General features: G+C 50.2%; 1 protein-coding gene across 3 annotated transcripts; it reads right to left on the bottom strand.

Moving 5' to 3' along the window:
• Positions 1-240: 240 nt before the first annotated feature.
• SLC25A38 (solute carrier family 25 member 38) lies at positions 241-10581 on the bottom strand. 3 transcript variants are annotated; one of them, XM_084902841.1, is made up of 7 exons: positions 10190-10580; positions 5971-6092; positions 5065-5149; positions 4245-4424; positions 3862-4030; positions 2904-3070; positions 241-954 (listed from the first exon to the last, which is right to left on the bottom strand). In XM_084902841.1, exons 1-7 carry the CDS (start codon positions 10256-10258, stop codon positions 832-834), a joined length of 915 nt encoding a protein of 304 aa, XP_084758967.1. In that variant the 5' UTR covers positions 10259-10580; the 3' UTR covers positions 241-831. The 3 variants fall into 3 exon arrangements, with proteins under 3 accessions (XP_084758967.1, XP_084758968.1, XP_084758969.1); XM_084902842.1 differs by lacking the exon at positions 10190-10580 and adding an exon at positions 8399-8553; XM_084902843.1 differs by lacking the exon at positions 2904-3070 and having other exon boundaries at positions 10190-10581.
• Between the last annotated feature and the right edge of the window lie 230 nt (positions 10582-10811).

The following is a 10811-nucleotide window of genomic DNA, read 5'->3' as shown; positions in this document are numbered from 1 at the left end:
ACACGCGTTCTAAAATTGATTTATGGTGATGATTGCAGTAAAGTTACTAAAAATCACTGAATTGTATATTTGCAATGGGCACACCGATGACAAGTAACATAACACTGCATTTTACCTAGGTCTTAGGACGGCGTGATGACACTATTTAGTTTTCCAAGAAGTTTCAATGGTAAAGTGCTGTGTTTTATTTACCTGGACTTCGGCTGCAGAAAATGCCAGGACTCAGAGGTGAAACAGTGCTGGGACAAAATAAAAAACCTTTATTTGGACACTGAGAGGCTAGGAAGCCACTGTCCCCCCTTCTGCAGGGCCTCTGCCAGGTGAATGAACCAATTCTTCCTCATCCCCACATCTCCTCCGATGCAGACTTTGGCCTGGTGACAGTGACTCCTCTTTCTGCAGAACCGCCTCCCCCCCGCTCCCCCTGCCCCCCCACTCCTCCGCTGGAGTTCCTCAGTCACAGCAGGTGGCCAGCAGCTTCTCTGGCTTTGCACTTCCTTGTCCAAGGACAGACCCCAGAGGCACGGTGGTATGGGGGTGGTGGAGGCGGAGACCCCCAACAGAGCGCTCTCCCTGGAAATGCTGTCAGGTTTGCAGGCTGTGCAAGCCCTTCTCCCCCAGGTGCTTGCCGTGGTCTCAGTGGCTCCTCCTCAGGGAGATTCTGAGAGCTGGAGTCAGGCCCACCTATTCGCTACCTGACCTGGGTAACAAGGTGACTTATCTGCCTGGCTCTCCCCATAGGGCTTCGTCTCCGTCCAGGATGGAGAGGAAGCAGCTCTTGGCAGACACCAGGCAGGGCAACAGGTCCCATCTCTTCCCGGTGCCCCTGGGTCAGGACTTGAGGCCCATCTTGGCCATCATCTCTTCGTAGACTGTCCACGCCATGGCTGCCATCAGAGTCCTGCGGAGGACCCGGGGGACCCCGCCTTGGAAGAAGCCACGCAGCCCGTAGTCCTGGGAGGGAAATGAAGGTCAAAACTCTGGTAAGTAGCAATAGCGTTATATACCGGCCACAAGAGTGAGGTCTCTCAGTACCCTGTTTTTGAGTCTTAGTTTTTAGGCTTTTATAAATAATGTCCAAACTATGACTAATGAGCTCAAGAAGACAATGAACTTAAAAAAACCAGGCTTCAACATTTGGTGTAGAAACAGTCTCACCTTGTGCTGAGTACCAGGGAGGCCATTCTTACCAATGAGAGAGCCGAGAAATGGATTTGGCAACCTTTTATGGGACAAATACTTTGGTATTATTAAATTCATGACTTGTCTAGTATAATCTCTTACTCCAAAGGAGCTTCTGTACATTTTAGTATTGCATTTTTTTTCTTTTGTTTTTGTTTTAGTATTACATTTCTTTGTATTTCTTGTATTGGGCAAGGGTTCGAGTTCTTTAAGCTGAAAATTTCCTCCTGAAATTAATATCCATGCAATCACCATGAAGTAACATTGTAATAAATTTTTTTTTTTTTTGCTTACTTGCTAAACTTTCTTTCTAGGTTTGCTCCCTCCCAGGGGATTTATTTCTTGGCTGCACAGAAGCACCAGGCCCCAGTGGCAGCTGGAAACCAGACCAAGGTCTGCTCGCCCAGCCCTGGGTCCTGGCTCCGGGCAGAAGGAAAAGGTGCCTTTTTGGCAATTTCTCTGCCTAGAGGGAGCTTTTTGGGGAACGGGGAAGGGGGAGGGAGGCAATTCACTCTATATTTTTGGTGGCTCTATATAAGAATTAAAGACAAAACACCTCTTTTTTATCCCCCATAATCTGAATGAATTTGTTCATTCCTATTGTTATATTCCTGCCATTTTATCATATACTGAAGAATATATTTTAGGTAGGGGCCGGGGGATGGGGAAGCAGGGAAAATGGGAGATAGCTGTAATACTATCAACAATAAATATATATGCATGTGTATCTATGAATATATTTCAGACTATGTGACTTTAGGTGTAGAGAAGAAGAAAGCAGGCAACCTAAGCAGTGTGAAGATATGATCAGATTCATAAATATCTGCTTTTATCTCGGGTGGAACTTGACGCATATGCTCAGGTTTCCTCTGCTGCATAGAAAAATTGACAAGTACAGAAAAATCTAAAGATACAGGTGATAGATTTACCACAAACAGGAGTATCTGGTGGGTGATAACAGTACATGTTTCCCAAGAGCCAACTCAGTGGTTTTAAATAGTACTTCAAAGCATTTATGTCTACTGTACTGCTATCTTCAGTAACACCATTTGCAGAAGAGCAAGTGAGAAACAAAATGTGCTTGTGGTTTTTTTCTGACTGTATTCCCTCCTGGGTCCTTAACAAGTCTCCCCGGATCGCCTGATTCAATGAGTCTGGGGTAGAACCCTACAATCTACATGCTTTACAAATACCACAGGATGTCCTAATATAGGGCCCCTGGAAAAACAGACAATCACTGACCGCAGGTTTTCAGCAGTGACTCTCAATTCTGGCAACAAGATTTAAGAGCCACTGGGGAATGCCCTAACTGGTTTGGCTCAGTGGATAGAGCATTGGCCTGCGGACTGAAAGGTCCCAGGTTCGATTCCGGTCAAGGGCATGTACCTTGGTTGCCGGCATATACCCAGTGGGGGGTGCAGGAGGCAGCTGATTGATGTTTCTCTCTCATCGATGTTTCTTACTTTCTATCCCTCTCCCTTCCTCTCTGTAAAAAAATTTAAAAAATAAATAAATAAATAAATAAATAAAAGAACCACTTGGGAACTTAAAATACGGATACCTGGGTTTCACCCCCAGAAACTCTGCTGTACTCAGCTCAGGTTGAGGGGATTTTTAAAAGCTCCCCAGGTGACTCTACTGTGTAAAGGATAAGAGCTACTGCTACTCTAGAGAGAGCGCCTTAACCGCAATGAGAACGAATATGGATTGTACGGCCTTACTTTGAAGATGACTGTCACTGCCTGGCCGATCCACCGAAATTTCCCTGGGGAGAGCTGCATATGAGTTTTGATGACATCTGCAGGCTGAGTTACCAGTGAGGCCAGAACCCCAGCAAATACCCCACAGCTGAAGTTTACGACGGGAATAAGGGCTGCATCCAACTGGTCTGAAACAGGAAAGAGGGAACACTCAGCTGTAAACAGATCTCATTCATCAGATAAATATCGATGCCAAGTTGCCCACTAATTTTTCCCCAAAGCCAGAAGGGCCTGGATTTGGACCAAGTTGAGAATTAAAAAATTTAAAGGTATCACTAAGAAGTGTTGATGGAGTGAAGATTCACCTTTTTATAACCATCACAATTGATTCAAGCAAGAACCAATGCCTAATGCTCAAATGTATAGATGAAGGAAACAAGAAGTTTTATATGGACTTAAGTAGGTTCAAAGTATCTTCCCACAGAGATACAAATTACAATAATAATAATAATAATAATAATAATAATAATTGAGTTTTCAATGGAGATGCTACCTTATCCACATGATAAAAAGTTAACATCACCCACAATGGGTCAGACTGATGTCATGAGCTTCCCCATGGAAGGTACTTGGGACACAATATCCCTTCCTGGTCCTCTTGCAACCTTAGAACCAGGCAGATTTAGGAAGCATTCTTAAGGGCCTCTGTAGAAGTGCTTTGTTCTGCCCCACCCCTCATTAAGAATGACAGTGCATCCCTTTCCAAAGGCTGCACGTGAAAGGGCAGAGACCACGCCTGTGATGCCCACTGCACCCCAGCGCCTGGCCCTGGCCCGCCACAACGCCCAGGCTCAGTTCTGAAAACCCTGCTGAGGATCTGGAGCTGCTGAGAGCAACAAACAGTCTCCCAGTCGCAGAGAAAGCGGTGAGGATGCGTTTCGGGAGATCTCTTCCCCACCACACCTTCTTTCACCCGTACCGTGGGGCACGATGGCTTTGGTCTGGTTGTAAAACATCAGGTAGATTCCGGAAAAGGGGGCATCACGAAGGAGTGTGGCTGTCAGGCCGCTGAAGAGGCCCCGGTGGCCCTCGCTGCGGTAGATGCTCCGCAGGGCTGCGTAGACGCTCTCGTAGCCGTACCTCCCGCTCTGCCAAGGAAGCACAGGACAGGGGCTCGCACGGAGGCCCCGGATGTGAGCACTGAAGCAGGCCAACTTCCGGGTGGCTGGCATTACCAGGGCACCGGGGCCTTGGCTCACACACGGCTTGGCCTGAATACTCAAGTGGGTTCTCTGGGAGGTGGCTCAAGGAGCTTCCTGCCTCCGTTTACCCACCCTGAGGGCCTAACGTGGTCAAACTCACCTCGTAACGTGTCTTGATCACAGTGATGGGCGACATGCAGACCCCTGCGACCGAGCGCGAGCTCACCCCCAGCATGACGGACTCCATGGCAGTGGGGGGATGGCCTCGAAGGAAGTATTGCTTCAGAGAGTAGAGGGTCCCGAAGTAGATTCCAACACCAGGGACACACCTCACAATGGACTGCAGGGAGGGGTGGTGGTGGTGGTGGTAAGAGTTGGAGAAGGAAAGAAATCGAAGGTCGGTACTGTCAGATACTGTCTTAGCTGGGTTTTCCCAAAGGACCCAGGATTTGCATGCAAGTAGTTGATTGGAGAGAGGGCGGGCGGTCCATCAGTGACTCCCACGGTCAGGGAACCCCTTTGGGGACCGCTGGGCAGGGTGGAGGACATGCCTCAGAGCTATCCCTCCACCCGAGGAGGGGAGTGAGGTAGAAGCTGCACGTCCCCAGCCCTCACACAGCAAGGGAGCCACCGCGAGACAGGCAGGAGGACCGTGCAGGCCCTCCCACCACTTCCAACGCTCACGTTTGCTTAAAGTAGGGGTGTCGAACTCAATCAGAGAAGGGGCCAAAATCTAAAATCCAGCCTAAATCTCGGGCCGAATGGTTTACTGAACAGTCATAAACTGACAATGTCATAAACTGACAGCGGAGTGCAGTGATGACAGCGCGGTGCGGGCCACATTGCAAGGCCTGGCGGGCTGGATTTGGCCCGCAGGCCTTGTGTTTGACACATGTGGCTTAAAGGAAGATACATGGGGTAGACGAGAAATGGCTAGTTAGGAAGGAGAGGGTGCAAGAGAAGATCCAGAGGCAGCTTACAGGGGACACCCCTTTCCACAGGCCCAGGAGACTCTCGGTGCGGACCACCTGCAGGAGCAGAGCGAGCATCCCCACGCGCCTGGATCTGCGGGCAGACAGCAGGGAGGGAGGGAGGGAAAGTCACAGCCCGCACCCGCACAGGGCAGCTCCCGCTCCACGACTCTCCTGCGTGGACCCGTCAGGGCACTTAAGAGTCTACAATTTGCCCTAACCATTTGGCTCAGTGGATAGAGCGTCAGCCTGCGGACTGAAGGGTCCCAGGTTCGATTCCAGTCAAGGGCACGTACCTTGGTTGCAGGCACATCCCAGGTGGGGAGTGTGCAGGAGGCAGCTGATCGATAACTCTCTTTCATCAATGTTTCTAACTCTCTATCCCTCTCCCTTCCTCTCTGTAAAAAATCAATAAAATATATTAAAAAAAATAAAAGAATCTACATGCATCTTGGAATCTCAGAATTCTTAAGTGTCGTGATTTGACACTTATGTGTTTATCTGTCCAATCATCCTACAATCAATGGAATAACCTGACCTGATTTATGTCTTTCCAGTTCATACATATTTAATACACTGCCCACGGGGATGCAAAAAAAGACACTCCATACTGGCAGCACAGGGACATTACGGCTAGCACAATAACACGCAAATGTCACCCAGGCAGATCCAGGAAGCTGCTCAGGGAAGGACCCCGTTTAGTCAACATTAAATTACATAAATTAATTACACTAGCTAATGTAAAAAATATTCACAGAGAAGAATATACACAGAACCCATGAAGGGAGGGCCTGGCCTGCTTCCCAGCCAGCAGCCTACAGAACGGAGGTGGACGTCACACGGTACAGATGCTCCCGGGCCAGAGGGAGGGTCGGAGACCAGTCCCTCAGGGAGATGGGGGACAGCAGGCCTTACCCATGGGCCGAGGGCTGGAGTGTCTGCAGGCGCGTTTTGAGGAGATCCAGGGGCTGGAAAAGGAGGGTGGAGCAGGTGCCACTGATGGAACCGCACAGGAAAGCCTTGATCGTCGGGTGCAACTGCAGGACAAGAGAACACTGTCATCTATGGGAAGATCTCATAGAAGTCACCTGGTGGCGCCCTCTACTGGCTTCACCAGGTGACTGCCGATCGCGCAGCCAGGAGTGATCGGCCTGCAAGGCTGTTGGGAGCAAAGCAGGCAGCAGGGGGAGCTCTCTGGTCCTGATATTGCTAACTTGGCTCCTACTGAGCGGCGTGACTATTTCATGGGTATCCCCACAATAAAGATTACTGCCCATCTCCTTATCTTCACAAAAGCAAAACCGACTGAACACAGTGTTTGGACTCTGAACGGCTGGTTCCCAGGCTCCCTGGCTACAGGGCCTGCAGACATTTATAGGAACAAGACAAAGGAAGTGAAACCTTAAGTGTAAGGCATGCGCCACTTCCTGTGAAACCTACGGTTTCCTTAATTTAAAACTTTCCCCTTCCCTTCCCCCCACCCATCTCTCTGAGACCTCAGCAGCGCGCTGAGTGTGCGGTACACCAGTGGCCTTCCCTGGTTCTGCTGGCTCTCCTGTAAGCCAGGGCTGCCATACACACTGATGAGTCCAGAGGCACCACCAGGAAGGGCAGGAATCCATCAAAAACTCAATGGACTCCCCAAGCCGAGCGCCAGAGCCCACAGCATGCCCCAGGATCCAGGATTTTGAGGAGATGAGGAAGGCTGACATCTTTCAGAGTGCAAAGTGACTCTGGAGTGTCAAGAATCTCTCTGGGTTGTGTCCCATGGAAGTTTGTCACTGACCCGAGTTCCTCAACTATGAAACATGAATCTCTGAGCTAAGGAATAGCTCTTGATAAACAATTAAGAAATACTGAAAAATAGCCCTAACCAGTTTGACTCAGTGGATAGAGCGTCCGCCTGCAGACTCAAGGGTCCCAGGTTCGATTCTGGTCAAGGGCATGTACCTTGGTTGCGGGCACATCCCTAGTAGGGGGTGTGCAGGAGACAGCTAGCTGATTGATGTTTCTCTCTCATCGATGTTTCTCTCTCTCCCTCTCCCTTCCTCTCTGTAAAACAAACAAACAAAAAAACACACACAAAAAAACCCAAAATATATTTTAAAAAAAAGAAATACTGAAAAATAAAAATCCAATAAAAAAGGAAAACCTTCTCCAAAGAATTACTTGGCAATCTCCATTCAAAACGGTATTCTCCCTCTCATTATTTTTTTTTTTAGCATATTTTTATTGATTTCAGAGGGGAAGGGAGAAGGAGATAGAAACATCAATGATGAGATCACTGGTCGACTGTCTCCTCACACCTCCTACTGGGGAATGAGCCTATTTCCGGGCACGTGTCTTTGACTGGAATCGAACCTGGGACCCCTCAGTCTGCAGGCCTACGCTCCATCCACTGAGCCAAACCACCTAGGGCCCCCTTGTTATTTTTAAATAAATGGTACACATGGTCCTAAAACACTATTAAGATGAATATAAAGTTGCCTTTATGCACATCATGTAACCAAAATGATTACGATCTGTGATGTTTGCTTCCCAGAGAAGAGAAATCATCCCACATTCCACCAAACAATCCAGTCGCAAGTTATAACTGGAATTACTTAAAAGATTGTTGGGAAAGGATTACATAAGTTCAGACAGTAAGCAGTGCAGTTTATAACCATGTTCAGGCAGCTTGTAAAAGTATCAAAGGATGGTAGAATTGGCAAGACAGCCTGGCCAGCGTGGCTCATTGGCTGAGCATCCACCTAGGAACCAGGAGGTCATGGTTTGATTCCCGGTCAGGGCTCATGCCCAGGATGTGGGCTCGATCCCAGTGTGGAGTGTGCAGGAGGTAGCTGATCAATGATTCTCGCTCATCATTGATGCTCCTCTCTCTCTCTCTCTCTCTCTCTCTCTCTCTCTCTCTCTCTCTCTCTCCTCCCTCTCCAAAACCAATAAAAATATATTTTTCAAAAAAAGAATTGGTAAGACAACAGTGAAATGGAGTAAAATGGGTAGTACTACAGGTCGGTCACAAATCCCTGCCCCCAAGGAGAGGCTCCTGCTCCTTCTGCTGACACATATTCATCCCCTAAGTGTTGTGTTTCTCAGCCTCGACCAGACTTCGCAACACCAATGAGCGTTCTTCCCTGCACTCTCGGCCTCTCCGTTCCAGTGACATCCTCTCTGTTGCCTGGAAACAAGCTCGCAAGCCCCCCAGCTTCCCAGCTCAATGGCCAGCCATCTCCCCTCCCTCTTCACTCCTCAGACCCCCATCGCCTGCCTTCCAGCCAAGGCGTCTCACTAAGCTGCCCTGGTGCTTGCCAAGGACCTCATTCCCATCTTTATCGTTTCTTACGTGGTGGTCCCGCTGGTGCATCTGAGGTGGCTGATGGCCTCTCCTCTCAGGTTGGGGTTCTCTCTCTTCTTCTGGCTGCCTGCTGTGTCTCCTTTCCCTCAGCCTGCCTGCAGATGTTGCTGTTCCCTTATCTCCTCCAGCTGCAGCCTCTCCGGGCAACCTCACCCTGCCCACACCCACACCCACACCACACTCACACCCACACCCACACACCACACACAGGCAGCAACACCCACACCTCCAGCCCAGGAGGCTCGGTCGGACACTGACATTCCCACGCCCCTTCCACCTCCCATTGGCCTCAGGCATCTCAACCTCAACATTCCAACACGGAAACTCAGCCAACAGCTCAACTTATCCCATGAGACATCTGAGAGACACATAAGACTCCTCAGTCTATCTACTGCTTCATGACCAAGTCCTGCTGATGACCCCTCACCCAGAGTCTGCCCCCACAGGTCCATCCTTTTTTTTCTTTTCTTTAAAAAAAAAAAAAAAAAATATATATATATATATATATATATATATATATATATATATATATTTTTTTTTTAAATATATTTTATTGATTTTTTACAGAGAGGAAGAGAGAGGGATAGAGAGCTAGAAACATCGATGAGAGAGAAACATTGACCAGCTGCCTCTTGCACACCCCCTACCGGGGATGTGCCCGCAACCAATGTACATGCCCTTGACCGGAATCGAACCCGGGACCTTTCAGTCCCCAAGCCGACGCTCTATCCATTGAGCCAAACCGGTTTCGGCCATAAACTATCTTTTTAACATCCTTTTTTTTTTTCTTTCCCTCCCCCCACAGCACAGTGCTTAGATATCTTATTGGCTCAATAAACATTTGGTAAATATATAAATAGAGCCGATAACTATTTGATATTTTTCTAAATAATCAAAATTATTCAAGGTAAGTAAAATGAGTGATCCAGTTCCTTTGTTTTGTAGGGCAAAAAGAACCAAACAATACAAGGCAGGTACACAAATAGAAGCACTTAAAAAGTTAGCAAACTAGTTCCCCAAGCAAATTCTACATCCCTTAAAAAAATAAAATCCTAGCCCAGCCAGCATGGCTCAGTGGTTGAGCGTCAACCTATGAACCAGGAGGTCTTGGTTCAATTCCTGGTCGGGGCACATGCCCGGGATTGTGGCTAGACGCCCAGTGTGGGGCGTGCAGGACGCAGCAGATGGATGGTTCTCTCTCATCACTGATGTTTCTACCTCTCTCTCCCTCCCCTTTCCTCTCTGACATCAATTTAAAAAATGTTTAAAAGTAAATAAGTAAATCCTAAAACCAGTTCAATTGTAAATCCAATAAATCTCCAGGCCGGAGCGGGATGCAGCCCCGCCTCCGTCACCACCAATAGGGACTCGGAGGCCCAACCGCGGCAGCCAATCAGGACGCCTGGGGGCGTGGCCTCGCGGCGCCGGCAGACGCACCCACTCGCGGCCCGTCGGGGGCTGGAGACCCAAAGGTGCCCCCCTCTCCGCCCGCAGCGGCCCCAACGTCCCCGGCTGGGCCTTGCGATGGCCCCAATAACTGACCGCCCCCCAAGGCCCCGGCAATCCCGCCCTTCTCTACCCAGACACCATTCCCTGCACCAGCGCGACCTTTAGTCGTGGGTCCCACGCTGCAATGCTCTCCCCCCTCCTCCTGGCTCGCCAAGTCCTCCAATCTGCACGCACCCGGGGCGCAGGAGAGGGTCCGCGGGGGCCGCCGACCCCGGGCCCCTCCCTGAGCGGCGGTCCCAGCCCCTCTGCCTGCCTTGCCCCGCAGTTTACCATGAGCGTTTCCATCCTGTCTCCCACATCTTGAGGTTGCAGCAGCGCCGGGCGTGACTTCTGAATCATTGGAGGGGGGATCTGCGAGGGCACGGGGCGCAGGGGGGCCGTCGGTGGGAGCTCCGGCCCGGCCCCGGCGACTTGGGAGGAGATGACGCGTTCCGAGGCGGGGGCTGTCTACCGGCCGCCCCGCTCGGCGTCGGCACCCGCGGGGTCCCGGGCTGCGCGCGTGGCTCCGGGCAGGCACCCGGGAACCACCTGCAGCTTCTCACTTGCGTGGCAGGCACCGCGGCTCTGCTGTCCGGCACATTCTGCCCAGGCTTCAGGGCTGGAGACGATCGGGTTCAATGTATCAGGGGTGGGGACGGCTGGAGGAACTAGAAAGAGCCGGTGGGTTTAACTTCCGGGGTCGGAGGTTGGTCTGGAGCAGGTGAGGGCGCGCTCCTTAGCGCCACCTGGGGAAGACATCGGAACTGCAGGGGTTGGCACTTGTGCGAGGAATTTTGTTTTGGAGGGGCTGTTCCAGGCTCTGGGGATACCGCAGTGAATAAAGCAGATGCCCTCATGGGGCTTACTTCCTAGCAGGTCATAACAGGTAACATTAGCTGTTGTACCTCCATAC

The sequence above is a fragment of the Pipistrellus hanaki genome (genome assembly GCF_964339955.1).
Source record: "Pipistrellus hanaki genome assembly, chromosome: 13".
NCBI lineage: Eukaryota > Metazoa > Chordata > Mammalia > Chiroptera > Vespertilionidae > Pipistrellus > Pipistrellus hanaki.
The sequence above is the reverse complement of the archived record's forward strand: the minus strand, read 5'-3'. Positions and strand labels throughout refer to the sequence as shown.